At 34.2% G+C, this 17265-nt stretch overlaps 1 protein-coding gene across 3 annotated transcripts; it reads left to right on the top strand.

The window, feature by feature from the left end:
• Nucleotides 1-7206: 7206 nt before the first annotated feature.
• On the top strand, nucleotides 7207-16084 carry LOC125275784 (CMP-N-acetylneuraminate-beta-galactosamide-alpha-2,3-sialyltransferase 1-like). 3 transcript variants are annotated; one of them, XM_048203061.1, is made up of 8 exons: nucleotides 7207-7287; nucleotides 8180-8253; nucleotides 12786-13086; nucleotides 13812-14005; nucleotides 14081-14260; nucleotides 14371-14416; nucleotides 14777-14896; nucleotides 15569-16084. In XM_048203061.1, the coding sequence occupies exons 3-8, from the start codon at nucleotides 12817-12819 to the stop codon at nucleotides 15731-15733; spliced, it is 975 nt and encodes a 324-aa protein (XP_048059018.1). In that variant the 5' UTR covers nucleotides 7207-7287; nucleotides 8180-8253; nucleotides 12786-12816; the 3' UTR covers nucleotides 15734-16084. The 3 variants fall into 3 exon arrangements, with proteins under 3 accessions (XP_048059018.1, XP_048059020.1, XP_048059019.1); XM_048203062.1 differs by having other exon boundaries at nucleotides 7251-7422; XM_048203063.1 differs by lacking the exon at nucleotides 8180-8253 and having other exon boundaries at nucleotides 7245-7287.
• Nucleotides 16085-17265: the final 1181 nt, after the last annotated feature.

The raw sequence follows: 17265 nt of genomic DNA, 5'->3' as shown, positions 1-17265 counted from the left end.
AATGACTCTTTGTAGAGAGCCGACTAAATCATAGAATAGGACTCCTGTGCCAGTTAATGACGTCATCATTTTTTATATATATCATCATCATTTTCACTGTCACACAAGACAAAAATTAATATAATTACTGTTGTCATCATTTAACATGTAGTAAATGCTTAAACGTTTATTTGTCTTACATGGACCTGTTGTTATAAAAACTGCTTTATTATTAGATTTTTAAATTTTTTTGAGCCAAATTACTTTTATGAATTAAAAAGAAAAGCATAAAAATGTTGATAAATATCTCAAGTATAATTTTACAAGTGTCTGTTTCAGTAAATGGCAGTCTTTTTTCATAAATATATTTCTAAAAGCATAGGATCTTGATACATTTTGTCACTGAAAAATATGTCCTCCAGTGTGACACCATATCCTGATATTAAATCAGGCAATTCCACAGACAACTTTAATTAGAACCCCATTCAAGGTCATGTTGAAGCCCCCTGTGAAGTGTTAAGGTTTGTTGTCCTTTGGTGTGACACCCCTACATTATTATTATTATTTTTTTTTTTATTAAAAATGTATGTTAATTAAACTACATAATCATGGACAATTATGCAATTTTGTCTTGCTAACTGCTAATGACAGGTTAGCTATGAATAGCAAGGTCATTAAATGACTCAAAATCTGAAACGTCCTATGGTGTGAAAGATAATGACAAGGTCTCTTTAAGAAGCATTTTAAATAATTAAATAAGATTTGTTCAACTCCCTTTTTATTCTTTTTTTGATCATTTTCAGTGTTCTAAAATGCAATAATTACATTAAATGATGTTTTGCTGAAAATTTGTACTGTTATAAAGTGTCATGAAAATAAGTATAAAAAGTGATACTTTGTTTTTGAGCAGAAAGAACTGAGGGAGGGAGTGGAAGGGAGAGGATAAGGCAGTATGAACAGGGATCCACGCAGAAGGGAGGAGATCCTGATGCAAAGTAAATAAAATCGCAATGATGCCTTAAAAAGAGCAGCCATATACTTTTAAAAAATGTGATTTTTAAAAGCATGGTGGTTGATGTAACAAAATGAAATGTTATTTCTTCTTTAACAAACAAATTAATTACATTACAAAAGATTTTGGGGTGTTAAAGTTTCAAAAATATTTGCTCTGTCAAGGAGTCACATTTCATTTTGTTGATTTTATATATATATAGAAAATATACATAAACATTGATATTGTTTGTATCAAAATTCAATTTTCTTTCTTCTTTGACACATTCAAAGTTAAATAAAAATACTTTAATATAATACCCCTCACTCTCTTTAATGTAATAACTACCATTTCTGTCCTTTAGTGTGACATAATGTCCTATGGTGTGACACATAAAAGAACCACAGATTTGTTTTTATCTAAATATATTTTAAAAAGAACAGTTGAGTATTGAAATATGGGAGATATAATCATCACTCCTCTTCAAATGGTATCATTTTCAGCAGTTTTGAAAGGATGACAACAAAGTTTGTCTTGTATTTATTGAAAATGTCCAACAAGTCATGAGGAAAGAGTAATGTTATTTATAATTTCATATTAAATAAATAGCATTATATGAAAATATATAAGTGTCTAACAATAAAGATAAATCTCTCTCATGCTATTTGTATGTTATTAAGAGTTTTAGGACACATTTATGGTACAGTTCCATAAATTTTTTTCCAAAAAAAAACTGTAAAAGAATTTTCTCAAAAATCAGACTTCACACTACATAAATATTGGCTATGTATTTTTTTTTTTTAAAGAGGCGTTTTAAAAAAAACAACATTTTTTTTATTTGTCAGCTTCCCAAATGTGTCACATCCGCATACAAAACACGACCTTTAGTCATGACAAAACTTAAAATAAATCATGCCACTGGTCATCAACTCCACCCCTTTGAATTTTTCTTTTGTAGCTTCATACCAATGATATCCAGCCTATAATAGGCTTTATGCAGAACGTCACATGAACAAACAAACCGTGTTAACGGCAGGACGAGCTGACAGCGATATTTATGTAAAATAAATATCATTTAAATAATAAAAATATAAGTAATAGTAAAGTAGTGGTCATTTTTGCTTTTCAGTTTTATAAAATGTATGTTTCAGTAATAGTAGCCTACTACATTAATAGTTTCCCATAAAACGAACGTGGACAGGCTGAAACTTTCCCTGTAAGAAAAAGTAAGAAAAACGACATTCTGTATCAATGTATCACTAAGCTCACACTGCCCTCTAGTGGTCACAGACACACACTGTTCCCTGTGAACTTCAGTTCAGAAACAATAGAGGGTATGCACGTGACGTCACGGTCGACAGTTCCCAGCAAGCAATTTTATGTCTATTAGACGTCTAATAGCCGTCAAAACATAGCCCGGCCGTCTAGGCTAAAACAAGGCAAAATTTGGGCTGTCAGTGAAAATCTAATAGACGTCTAACCATAACCCAAAAATAGACTAGTCATCAATTAGACGATTATTAGACGACTACATATATATGTCTAATAGACGGTGAATATGGGTCTAGGCTAAAATAAGGCTGAATTTGGGCTGTCAGTGAAAATCTAATAGACGTCTAACCATAACCCAAGAGTAGACTAGTCATCAATTAGACGATTATTAGACAATTACATATTTATGTCTAATAGACGGTTAATACGGGTCTAGGCTAAAATAAGGCTGAATTTGGGCTGTCAGTGAAAATCTAATAGACGTCTAACCATAACCCAAAAATAGACTAGTCATCAATTACACTACTAATGAATGATTACATCTATACATGCAATAGACAACAAAATAATGGCTAAAGGATTCTTTTCACTTAAATATAACAGGTTCTCATAAATGACAATCCGTCCAAACAAATTAAATATAAAAGGTTTTATTTAGAAACAGAACTCAAGATAATACACAATGATAAAAAAATAATAAATTAAATTTTACAAATACAATACAAATAAACATTACAAGAAAATTACAAAGTGTAACATAATAAAAATATAAAACATTGACAAAAAAAAAAGTTAAATAAAAAATGTTAACAATATTTTTTTTTTATTAATTTTTAGTTCCATAAATTCCATGTTTTATGTAAAGCACTTTGAATTACCTTGAACATTGTTGTTGAAATGTGCTAGCTATACAAAATAAACTTGCCTTGCCAAATCAAAAACTCATATTTTTATGCCATAATGATCAAAAGATTAAAAGATATACAAGGCTTCCATAACAAATAATAGTAGGGTGCACAGGTTTCATGTTTACCCCCTTGTATTTAGATAATTACAGAGTTTTAGGGCACAAGGAAACACTACAGTACATGTGCATGTATGTTAATCTAACCACGTTTTACTGTCTGCACTGTTACCCGCTAAAATGTCACGGTTCCTACACATAATGTACATAAATAATAAACACATGTCAAAATGAAAAACACAGATACTTACATGACCAAAAGCAGTAAAGAATTTGCTTTAACATTTGCTGTTGCTTGCCGTCTCCAACGGTTGTAAAATGCGGAAATGTTTATCGCGAGATCTGGCAACAGTGATCGAGAGCTAACGTTCAAGTCTCGCGTTGCCAGTGGTCATGTCTCAGTAGAGCCACAGTTGCCATCTAGCGGTTGAGAATTGTAAATTTTTAATTAACTTAAAATTAAATACAGTCATATATGTGTGTGGTATATAATTATAATTAAATTATGGTTTGGCTATACCCTGATATATATATATATATATATATATATATATATATATATATATATATATATATATATATATATATATATATATATATATATATATGATATCGTAGAATGTAGGATTGTGTGACAGCAAAAATATGCTGTTTCAAATATATACTTGCATATAAATGTATATTATACTTGCATATAAATGTATAAATGCAAGTATATCAAGAATCCCACAAGCTTTGTGGTCGAAAATGACTTAACACTATTTTGGTTACACTCATTGCTGGTCTGAATCAGGGCTATAGCCAAGCCGTAAAAACTAGACTATAAATTGCCTCGATTTCGCCGGGTGGACTAAAAGCAGACTACACATAGCCTATCCAATTCAGAGCTAAATCGTGACTACATATAGACCATGTCATGAAATGCCACTTAAATCTTGTAGAAATCATTGACATTGCGAACACGATGAGATATCAACCATCTCAAGCACTTCCTGTCCAAAAACTACAATAAATCAGGATTGACTATAGGTGGGCTACAAATAGCCGGTCTGACTACGAGCTAAATTGTGGCTACGCACAGCCTACACAATATAACATGTCAAAGATGTGAAACCAAACACCTTGTAATCACTGTTGACTTCACTTACATGATGCAATATCATACAACTCGCAAGTTATTTTGGCAAAAACGACATGTAACCAAATGAAAGATTATTTTGGCTAAAAGTGGGTTACACATAGCCGGACTATATCGGGTCTATAGTTAACCGAGACGGTGAAATGACGGCTATACATGGGTTTCATGTGACGTCACTGTATTCTATCGTCGCCATATTTGGGACCGGTCACAGCTGCGCGCCCTGTTAAAGTCTATGGTGACAGCAGCTACAATTACCAGAGGAAGGCCAACGAAACACTCTCAGAAGGTTCACAACAAGTTTATAATATATCTTGGATATGTGGTGCTGTTAGCCGTTTCAACAGTAGTCAGAACTACAAATTTATTTGATCCCAAAGTAGTTAGATCGGCAGAATTATTGGCTTCATTTAGAAGGGACCACACCACTGGCAGCCAAACAGCAATGCACAACATTAATAACTGCTGGGACTGTCATTTACATAACATTATAACGAGAACACTATTGTAATAAAATGTTGTGAATTCTCTGTGTTGTTGTTTCAGCGTGTTGTTGTGGTAAGAGCGCGTCGACTGAGTTTGATTACATTGATTACATAACTTGTTCAAACTTCACTTGTGCATTCGCGTCATTTTGTACAGATAAAACTTATTAATTTTATTAAGTATAAATATCTGATTATTCTCATAAAGGATGTGTTTCGTTGAGGTAAATAACCCACAGAGCTGATGATCTATAGCTTCAGCGCGAGCGCTCAAAAAGTAAGACAAAACATTAATATGATTGGGACTGTCTTCTTCTTATACATGATATTATAATCGTATATATTTGTAAAATAACGTTGTGAATTATTTGGGCTTATTTGCTGTGTTTCGGGGTTTCAATGACGTTACTTCAAGTTCATCTGTGCGTGATTTTGTGCAAATGCTAGTTGTAATATTTTTATTTTGTATTAATATCTGGATTATTTTATATAGGATGTGTTCCGATGAGTTAATTAACTTTCAGTTTATGGGTTTTTTATTATCTTCAGCTTCAGCGTGCGCAGCTCAAACAGCAATGATTAAGTCATTAAAATGTTTAACATTACTACACAGTAATATTAAAACTTTAATATTTCTTTTAGAAAATGAATGCATTATTTTTAATAACTAGCTCTTATATTGTTCTAGTATTATTTTCATCAACACATAGTTTGATTAATAATAAGGATCATGAACAATAACAGATTTTTTTTCTCAAATCATCTCATTTTGATAACAGTATTATTTGAGCTGCGCGCACTGAATGAACACCCGTAAACTGAAGCGCTTTGCTAGAAGGTTAATTAACTCAACGGGACACATCCTATATATGGTAATTCATATATATTTATACAAGATATACATAAAATTACAACTTATATTTGCACAAAATCATGCACGCATACTTGAACTAAGTAATGTAGTCAGCTGGTGTCGTGAATTTGTTCATCCTGTAACAACACGCCGAAACACAGCAACTAGAATTCACAATATTTTCAAATAAATCAAATAAATTTGTAGTTCTGACGACTGTTGAAACGGCTAAGCACCACATATCCCAGATATATTGTAAACTTGTTGTGAACCTTCTGAGAGCGTTTTGTTGGCCTTCCTCTGGTATTTGTAGCTGCTGTCACCATAGACTTAAACAGGACGCGCAGCTGTGACTGGTCCCAAATATGGCGGCGGGCATAGCGGAAGTGACGTCTTTGAAACCCATGTATTGCTTGCTGGGTTATGACTGTGGTCGGCTCTGGGGTGCGTTTCCCAAAGCGAACTATGGTCGCAAGTTCCGTCGTTACCAATAGAGTTCAATGGGACTAACGACCATGGTTCACTAACGATGCTTTCGGGAAACTCACCCCTGACTGGTTATTCCCACTGAGTGGCAGAAAGACTGAGCGGCAGCATTGGTTTTCAGCGTGAATGCCGCGAAAAACACACAACACACATCCAAAACGGGAAAGAGCTTTGTGACTGACTGTACAAATAGCTTTGACAGAACAACTGATGTATATATTTAAAAACTGCCGAAAGCTACAGAAAAAAAAGAAGCAAATGGATCACTGCAATTCACAGAAACAGCTGGACTCCAGCAGAGAAACATGGATTTGCAGATATCATTTTGTCAAATTGTTGGATTTTGAGGTAGGCCTAAAATCATACCGTATGTATTGAATTGTTATATATTGTGTTGACAACTTTAAATATTTACCATCTTAAATTCAGCAAAATTGGGTGTTTTTAAATAAACACTGAGAAAAACTATACAAGTTTCAGGGCTGGACAATATGACGATATATATAACATTCATATAGGCTAAGTGATTACTCGGATTTGAACCTATTGTAGTTATATAGAATATTCACAGGCAGATTTTATGTATTTCCCCGGCGTCGAAATCAGGCACATGTAAATGTCAGGAAACGCGAGTCCTGGCTGCATGGCAATGTCCATGGATTAGGTTTATTTGACAAATTGTAAGAAACACTTTCGAGTCCAACCTTTAGTGTAATTCGTTTGTTTTACTCGCGTTTTCGCAGTTTCTCCTATTAAATCTAGTCATGCAGCAGATTCTTTTGCCACTCAGTCCAGCTGAGGGAGCGCGTTCCGGCGGGAAAGTGACGTCGATGCATACCCTCTATAGTACTTACTATTTGCTTTGTGACCTAGAAATTATTCACAAAATGAAATGTTTCTTCATTTTACATTAAAATGTTTCTTTGTTTATCTTTTTGTTTTTTGTTTTTGGAAAATCAATGTCTTAAACGCTTTATATTCAACTTCAACATCAACAGCTGCTAGCAATCATTGCTAAATTGATGTGATTGGTATAAAGGGAGAGGTGAGCTGTGACCAGACATTTAGAGGTTGATCAGATGTCTAGCCACGTAAATGCTCATACTGATCCAGAATCAGGTCAGCACATAATAACAGCACACATTCACAAAGGCTTCTGTAAAGTGTATAAATAGTAAATTACTTGTTAAAGATCCTCTGCATGTCATCTGCCAGACAACAGGCGTAGAGGATATTCACTTGAGTTACTACATGGTCAGTCTACTGTGGATCATTTCCACCATGCTAAAACTAATTCCATAAATATCATATTTTGTGCTGACATTAACATTTATCTCAATGATGTTTGCTCGGCTGGTTCAGTTTCATGACATTTATGGCTTTTAAGGACCCTTCAAAAACAAATTGGGCACTAATAAAATATACTTCCTCGGTTTCACAGACAAGGCTTAATGGTTTAGTTCACCTAAAAACTAAAACTTTATCACCATTTACTCACCCTCATTTTGTTCCAAACCTGTATGGGTGTTTTCTTCTGTTGAGCACAAAATAAGATATTTTAAAGCCATTGACTTCCATAGTATTTTTTTCCTACTATGTAAGTCAATGGCTACCGTCTGGTTACCAACATTCTTTAAAATATCTTCTTTCATGTTCAACAGAAAAAAGAAACTCTTACAGGTTCATTTTTGGGTGGACTTTTTCTTTAAGCCTATAATCCCATACTAAAATGTATATTTGAGCTGTTTTAACTGAAAACGGCTTGCACTAGCATATCTTAAAATATGAAACCAGGCCCTTCAGTGTTATGATGAAATATTACCAATATTACGTTGCTTGCAAAAATATTTAGCCTGAATACCATCTAACTGTATTCTACTAAACCACAGAAAAGGTTTGGGTGGTCAGAAAGCAGTTTTGCTCCAAGTATAAGCAAATAGCTTGCCTTTTTTTGTCATGATGTGACATTTAATAGAAGTTAAACGGTTGTTCTTGTCTTGTTTTTACTCAGACCTTCCAGCACCTGATCTTCATTTGTGTTCCAAAGATTAATGAATGTCTTTATGGGTTTTGAATGACATGAAGGTGAGTAATTAATGACAGAATTTTCATTTTTGGGTGAACTAATCTTTTAAGCAGCACAACCACAATAATAAGACATGTTTTTAGAGCAGCAAACCAGCAGATTAGAATAATTTCTGAAGGATCATGTGACAATGAGTAATGATGCTGAAAATTAAGTTTTGCCATCACATACAATTACACTTTAAAATAAATTAAAACCATAAACATTTTTTTTTTTTTTTTTTTTTTTAATTCTGCCAAGTTATTACCCCTCGTTGAAGTCGCTACCTGATTGCCTAATCTTTATCCCACCCTGAATCCTAACCCTTCCCCCACAACTACTCCTAAACCTACCAATACTAGGGGGGTAATAATCTGACAGGGGGTTGAAATTCGGCACAACATCTGCAAACACGTCCTCTAAGTAATCTAATCCCGTCCGGAAAGGATATCTGGGACGTTGTGACCTCAATGAGTCCTTATGGAGGGACATTAAAATGCTTATTGTTAAAAAACGCTTAATGTGGCTTATTTTAGACAGTGATGTAAACAGAGACTCAGTAAACACCTTAATATTAAACCATACTATATACAGAAAAGCAGATGAGCCCAGAATATGAATTTGATCTTTTCATATCACTGTAGTACATTAAGCGTTTTCTTTATACTATAGGAGGAAAACGTAATTGCGTTGCGTTCATATTCTGGGCTCTGCTTTTCTGTAGGCCTTCATGGTTTATTATTAAGGTGTTTACTGTATTGTCTTCATCAGCTATATTCACTGTTAGATTAGATCGACTGCACTAGCTATTCACTCGAAACATAGCATGCTGAGGGCATAAAGTTAAAACCGTGTAAATGCAACAAGAACAGCAAAAGCATGTTGTACACACTTTGAAACCGCAGCGCGTGATCTTACAATAAACAGACTGTTCTCGTTCGTTGGAGTGAATGCAAGTCTAGTTATCGTTCTTGGTGTGAACGAAATGAAAATTCTGTCATTTATTACTTACCCTCATGCCGTTCCACACCCGTAAAACCTTCGGAACATCTTCGGAACACAAATTAAGATATTTTAGTTGAAATCCGATGGCTCCGTGAGGCCTCCATAGGGAGCAATGACATTTCCTCTCTCAAGATCCATAAAGGTACTAAAAACATATTTAAATCGGTTCATGTGAGTACAGTGGTTCAATATTAATATTATAAAGTGACAAGAATATTTTTGGGGTGCCAAAAAAAACAAAATAACGACTTATTTAGTGATGGCCGATTTCAAATCACTGCTTCATGAAGATTCGGAGCACAAATGAATCAGTGTATCGAATCACTCAGATTCAGAATTCAGATCACGTGTCAAACTGCCAACGGCTGAAATCACGTGACTTTGGCGCTCCGAACAGCAGATTTGATACACTGATTCATTTATGATCCAAAGCTTCCTGAAGCAGTGTCACTTTATAAGTCGTTATTTTGTTTTTTTGGCACACCAAAAATATTCTCGTTGCTTCATAATATTAATATTGAACCACTGTACTCGCATGAACCGATTTAAATATGTTTTTAGTACATTAATGGATCTTGGAAGAGGAAGTGTCCATTGCTCCCTATGGAGGCCTCACGGTCACGGAGCCATCGGATTTCAACTAAAATATCTTAATTTGTGTTCCGAAGATGAACGAAGGTCTTACGGGTGTAAAGTAATAAATGGTAAGTAATAAATGACAGAATTTTCATTTTTGGGTGAACTAACCCTTTAAGCATTTTAGAATGTCCCCCTTGCTAGCATGTTCTGGCTAACATTTTATGACATTCATACAGGCATTTCCACCTCTGTTAATAACAAACTCAAACATTGTTTGCAAAACTAATTCAGTACTCAGTGCTTTATTTTGTAGGCTAACATATTCTTTCTACTGTTAGCAAATTCAAAAGATTTGGTTTAAAGGTGTGATTTATATCATCCAAGAAGCTAGCCTATGTAATCAAACAACTTGTCTGTTCTATGTAGTAATGATACAAACTCTGAGACATTTAGAATCTGTTGATGTTTTTGATATACATACAATGTCTTGACTTGGTGTCCTGGATACTGACATTTATTTTTATTTTTTTATAAACAGTATACTGTTTCTCATATTCATGAATGTTTTTCTCAGGCCACATCCACAAAGGCCATAAATCAAAAAACTATACATGGGTATTTGTTTTGGTGTTGCCACCCCTCACAGTCCACATTTGTCACCCTATAAAATACTAAAGGTGATTCTGTTTTTTTTTATTTTAGCATAACCTGCTTAACAACACTCCCCCCACAAAAAAAACAATAATTTCCCTGTATGACAAAACTGATCTAATGCTTAAAATAAACATGAATCATTTCCTTTTGGCAACTGTTGGTGTTGCAATGATGAACAGAATCACTGGTGACGTGGTGCCCTATCTATAATCATGTCTGGAAACGTTCTTATTTGTTCTATTAAATACAATGTCGAAGACAAAATATTGCCCAATTCAAATGTAAAGTTCATGTCATTATAGCACAAAAGAAGAAAATAAAATCATGAAGTTGAAAATTTAAACTTTTTTTGAATTTGAAAATTTTTAGTAGCCTATATGAATATGTAAACAGATTTTTTTTATTTTTTAAATAACTTTCATCACAAAATATGAAAATAGTTTCCTAACCTTTTGACCAATGATTTTTCATTACTTTTGTTTGTTCATGATTTTTGTTTATCATCAGAAAAAAATAGAGATTTTGCACTTACAAAGAGCAATTTTGACACAAATTAATATATATGGCTTAGTATTATTGTAGAAATATTCATTTGCTATAGAAATGTCAATGGCTTTAAGATTGTATTAATGTCCCTGAAATTTCCAGGCTCAGAAATCACGGTTTTAAAATTCCCTTATAATTCCAGGTTTTAAGGTTTTCCATGACTCTGGGAACCCTGTATGAATCAAAAAGCTTTTGGTGGCATAGAAATATCAAATGCTCTGTAGTTGTTACCTTAATGAACTACTGTCATTAATATTAATCTTCAATATGCCCAACCTGGATCTACCCAAATTCCTGGGGAGAAACAATGACTCCTTTTGACAGTTCTTTGTGAAAGCGTTGTATGTTATATCAGAGAGACGTGAATGCAAACAGTGTTGTAATGATCATGAGGTGTGTAGAAGAGAAACCCCTCCTCTGTTTCATCCCTCATATTTAACCTGATCATCTACCACTAGATTCACACATCTGACACCCATTCTTCAGGATTATTGCTATTGATTGTTTAAAATTTGTTTTTTCCAAACTGGTAGGTTAACGCTATTTCTTTTTAATTAATATTAGTTTCTTTCTTTGTTACATACTACATAACGACTCTTCAGTAATAATACTATAATGCAGTTTTCCCATATTAGATGTAATACAATCTTCAGTTAATTTCTCTCTCTATATGTGTACTTGTATAGTTATCTTTGTGAGGGTCTGAGTGGAGTGATGAAAATGTGAGTATTGGCCGGTCCTCAATCTGTTACACCTTAAAAGGGCTGCTTGAGGATTAAGGGTTGTTTCAGGGATAGTCATACAAACGTATGTGTGTGTATAGCCTATATGTGTATGGTGTAGATTATTATGGAGAATATTCTCTTCCCAGCTTTTGGTTTTCTTCTGAGTATCCTGTTAATGTAGGCTAAAGCAACATCCAATGACAGTTGTGTGCACGCACACAGCTCCGCTTCACCCCCCCCCCCCCCCCCCACTTCACACACCCATATTTCACGCTTTAATTTGAACTTTAAGCAGATTTTAAAGTGCAATAAATAATGTGAAGGTACAAAACACTGGAAAAAACGAAAAATGAATATAATATGGAACGCAACTTTGGTTTTTCACCGCTGGCGTTTCTTGTTCTCCTATGCAGACAGTTGAGGCCCTTTCACACTGAACGTGAATTTTGAAAATCAGATATGTGTCAGTATATTACTATCATGGATTCTGTCTTAAAGGGACAGTAGCCTAATTAAATATTTGTCTGTCATTAATGTTAATAAAACAACAAAAGATGTTAAATGTATACATGCTAAATAAACCTACTGTATCTGAAAAACAAGTTTATTTAATATGTATCTCTATTGTATTTGTTGTATTTTGTAATTTATTTGTAAATTTCTATTATATAACAACAATTATCGAGTGAATTCATGTTGAATGGGACACTTTTTCCAGTTCATCTCAATGGCAAAAAGTATCCCAATCACCCTGAATTCACCCTATATAATTTCGTGAAATAAAAATATCATGGTCATAATGCCCACCCCTTGCTCACCTGTCCCGTATTCCATCATGAGAAATCTGGTCAACCTAACGCAGTGACGCTCTTGAATCGAAACAATAGATCCCTATGGAGCCTTTCAAAATGATTAAAAATAACATTCTGCTATTGTAGAGTTTTGTGACTGCAGAGCTCAGTTCATTAAATCATTAACTAGATTAACAATTAACAGCACAATGCAGGGGAACAATAATATATTTGTTCTCTTCTCGGCTGTAGGATTTGAAACCCTCTTCAACCAGCTGAAAATATGGTTTCCTTCACCAAACTGAGATCTCCGTACATCACAGCGCTCTTCTGTTTTAGCATCTTTGTTCTTATGTTCCTCCAAAACGCGGTGATCTATACTGTACTCAAAACATCTGTTGATTCCACCAAAGGAGGTTTGTGCGCTTGTGATAAATGTGTCCGGGATCTGAGTGATGATGACTGGTTCTTCACGCGGTTCAACCCCACAGTTCCACCTCTGATGAACAAGAGAAACAGTGTGTTGAGGACAGATGTCTACAGATGGTGGAAGGTAAATGAATTGCCCTAATGTGTGAAAAAGAAAAAGAAATGATAGACATATTAGTGCTCTTAGTGCTAGTCATTTGAGACAATCTGCAAGATGCCTAATGTGGGACCGTTGTGTCCAGTGTGGAACACAGAAAAGCCTATAAGATACAATGCCAAACTCTATGATAGGCCTAAAAAAGTATATGAAAAGGCCAAAGTCAATTGATTAGTGTGGAATAGTAAAATCTATGAAATGATAAAAGGGAAATTATACATATGTCTTTATGACATGAAAGATTTGTAAATGCTTGATGTTTTTCGCTGTAAAAATGCAATTATGCTCTGATTACATGCTGCCAATACATCCGTATTGTACGTAACACCCATGTGCAATAGCAAGTGGGCATTGATAGTGTTTCTGCAATGACGTTAGCCAATCATAACAGTGGCCATTTACTGACAAGCCTTAAAGGAGCCGCCGCTTAAAAATGGATCATTTCATATAGAGGTCAGAATGAGGGTTGAAAATAATCATTTTCCTGCATACAAGTTTTTTTCTTTTTTCTTTCTGTGTGTGCAAAAAAACACTTTATTAACATTATAAGTGAACCTCAGGGAAAATATTAAAATAATAAAAAAAATCCATGTCATGACCCCTTTAAAATGTGTTTTCCCAGTGAAAGTTTTTTTTTTTTTTTTTTTTTTCCTCTCTCTTAAACCCGTTCATGTGTTTTAACGTTCGGATAGGGTCTACAATCTGAATCCTCTAAAGTCAACTACACAGATGTGGTGGACACATTGTTTTCTCTCTTTCCCGATGAAGAACACTACTCAGACGCTGGTCCAGATCGCTGCAGAACCTGTGCTGTGGTGGGAAACTCTGGGAACCTCCTCGGATCCCACTATGGTCAACTAATAGACAGCCATGACTTTGTCATAAGGTATGTTATTTTCTATTTTGAGGTCTCGACAATGTGTGCAACCAAAGATGATTGTTAAAAATGCTCTTACCTCAGGATAAATAAAGGTCCGACAAAGGGTTTTGAGAATGATGTGGGATCGAAGACCACTCACCGGATTCTGTATCCCGAGAGCGCTGTGGATGTGGATAACTCCACCCATCTGGTGCTTCTGCCCTTTAAGATTACAGACATGCGCTGGCTCATCAGTGTCTTCACCACTAGACACATCACAAGGTACAATTATTTTATCAATACACGCTTACAGGATTATTTCAAAGCTTCCAGACACGCATCTTTCACATTTCATGGCAATTATCTTAATGCAGTGAATCTTTGTTCCTCAGCACTTATATTAGAGTGAGACCTACAGTAAATGCAGACAGAGACAAGGTAAGAATCATATCTATCCATCAGTGTGTATATATATATCTTTCAACATTCACACAATGAATGATCCGTATAGTTTTTCTTAACAAATGTCTTTAAAATAAGCATTATTAACCAGAATTACCTGAAGTGTACACTCTTTAGGAATACATTTTCACAGCGATTCCATAGAAGAAACATTTTGAGTTCTTAAAAGAATCATTTTTTTCTTAGTGTAAAAAACATTTAAAAAATCTACAGAACCTTATTCCACTATAAAGAACCTTTTGTGCAATGGAAAGTTTCTTCATGGAACCATTGATGCCAATAAAGAACCTGTATTTTTAAGACTGTATTGCATAATTATTTTGATTATTCTTTAAGGTAATGATCATCCATCCTGCATTCATGAAATATGTCTATGAGAGCTGGCTAGAGAAACATGGCAAATATCCTTCTACTGGCTTCCTTACATTAATATTCGCCCTGCACATCTGTGATCAGGTAAGTTTCGTCTCTAATTTCAATTCCTACAATGTTGTCTCTGATCTGATTTGCTTAAAAGACAAACCACAGTTTGCTTTGGTTTTACATGCCATTTAGAGGTGGGCAATCCATCATGCCATGTCACATGATCATATAAATAAAAATAAGAAAATGTCAAAAGAACAGCATTTATTTGAAACATTATAAATGTCTTTACTTTAACTGGATCAGTTTAATGCATCCTTGCTGAAGAAAAGTATTAATTTCTTACTGACTCCAAGCTTTTGAATGGTAGTGTATCTTAAAGTGCATCTTATAGTTCATATTACAAATATTCATATGCAGACTTAGTGTGCAAAATCCAACAGACCATCAATGAAAATCATGAATGTGTCATACTGTAGATGTGCCATCTGAAACTGTGCTGTCAACAAACTGTGTGATGGTTTAAAGGAAGTTTTAATGTGTAAATAAATAGAAAATGAGTACCATGAAATTTGCTCTTGATTATCAGTGAGAAATTAACTTCCACAGAGCTGGATATGTTGTGGTTAGCGTTTGTTGGCTTATCAGCCCTTTATTACTGCACTAGCAAGTATGCACATGCACAAGCTCATTTAATTTTTAAATGCTGGTTTGAGAAAGTGCATTGCAAACACTGATGTCCTAATTTTTCAATCTCTCACACAGGTTAATGTTTTTGGGTTTGGAGCAAATAGTGACGGACACTGGCATCACTATTTTGACAGAAGTTTGACTCACTTCAGCAGAGGTGTTCATGGTGGAGACTTTGAAAATAAAACCATAAATGAGCTTCTGCTGATAAACAAGATTTCTATGCATAAACGGTGGTAATGATGGCATTTTTGTCAGTATTTTTTTTAGTATTATCTCAGTATTAGACTGTATTTTGAAAACAGAATTATTTATGTGAATATTGATTATTTACCTGTATTCAACCAGGAATATCAATTAAGAACTAGTTTCTTATTTTCAAAGGCCTGGCAAGAGCATATTGTTCTTATTAATGGAGACAGTGGAACAATTAGAAATGATTAAAATAAATACAATACATTACATCAGAAGGTAAATAAAAAGGATGGTATATTTTCCCAACAAAACTGTTTTACGTGTACATGCATCCTTTAATACGATTCTGTAAAGTTATGCATTTCTTAAAGTATTAAATTTTCACCTTTTTTTCTATTTTTGATGCCGATTTTGTTTTCACATGAAACATCAAATGTAATCTTAGCTAGAGGTGTTTCACATAAATTGTCAAACTATTTTAGCAAGCACTGTTTTTACATTTGCAATGTTCCTTTTTACTTCTGACGGTATACGTTTAAGACATTTAATCAGTAATTAATGTAAGGACTGCAGTCTTTGTCTTTCTAAGCAGATTTAAATATACTCTTGTCTGTATAGATATGCTAAAATAAATAAGTGCCTCTAGGTTTAGTTTCAGCATAACCTGCTTCCTAAAGGGATAGTTCACCTAAAAATTAAACTTCTGTCCTCATTTACTGCCCCTCAAGTTGATCCAAACCTGTATGAATTTCTTTCTTCTGCTGAACACAAAAGAAAGTATTTTGAAGATGGTAACCAAACATGACTCCATGACTCTGGAAACCCTGTATGAATCAAAAAGCTCTTGGTGGAATATAAATGTCAAATACTAGTTGCTACCTTAACGAACTAGTCTTTAATATTAATCTCCAATGATGCCCAAACTGGATCCACCTAAATCCCTGGGAGGAAACGGGGATGGGCAAAAATACATCAAAATGTATTTTAAAATAAAATACCAAATACCTTCATTTTAAATGTATCAAAATAAACTACAAAATACAGCAGCCACACCATGTATTAAAATAAACTACTGTATTTTTGTATTTTGAAAATACTACAAAATACTTTTACAAGGGAGCATGAAATTTCTTTGCAAACCTTCCATCAGCTGGCCCATTTGATCGATCCCTTCACCATCACACTGACTCAGCTAAGTACACAATGTTTGATAGCAACAGCTTTTCTTTGCCAGAGTCATGCAATAAATCTGACATATGCAACCAGTTAAAGACACAAACATGTAGGATTTTTAGATTAAAATATTCAAAAACCACTAAAACAATTTTTGTTGACTTGTGTACTTTATCCCAAATGTTTCCAAGAAATTCTAAATCTAGAGAAATAAGCAATTTTAACCAGGACACGCACCGTGTCTGTGTGTCGCCTATCAATGACATCATTACCCTCGATTTCTCGTTTTATTTTGTCGAAAAACCATGGAAACATTAAAAGACGCTTTAGTACTGCATATTATGAGTTTTATTAGACAGGAAAGCAACTGTTTGGATACATTCATTGACAGAAAACTCATTGTT

This window comes from Megalobrama amblycephala, linkage group LG9, assembly GCF_018812025.1.
Source record: "Megalobrama amblycephala isolate DHTTF-2021 linkage group LG9, ASM1881202v1, whole genome shotgun sequence".
Lineage (NCBI taxonomy): Eukaryota > Metazoa > Chordata > Actinopteri > Cypriniformes > Xenocyprididae > Megalobrama > Megalobrama amblycephala.
This window is presented reverse-complemented; position numbering and strand designations above follow the sequence as displayed.

What these genes read in the sequence shown, in the direction of transcription:
- LOC125275784 (XM_048203061.1), top strand. Translation starts at nt 12,817, where the DNA reads ATGGTTTCCTTCACCAAACTGAGATCTCCGTACATCACAGCGCTCTTC. An exon ending in ATGTCTACAGATGGTGGAAG is followed by an intron (nt 13,087 to 13,811) that starts GTAAATGAATTG and finishes ACGTTCGGATAG; the next exon opens with GGTCTACAATCTGAATCCTC. An exon ending in AGCCATGACTTTGTCATAAG is followed by an intron (nt 14,006 to 14,080) that starts GTATGTTATTTT and finishes CTCTTACCTCAG; the next exon opens with GATAAATAAAGGTCCGACAA.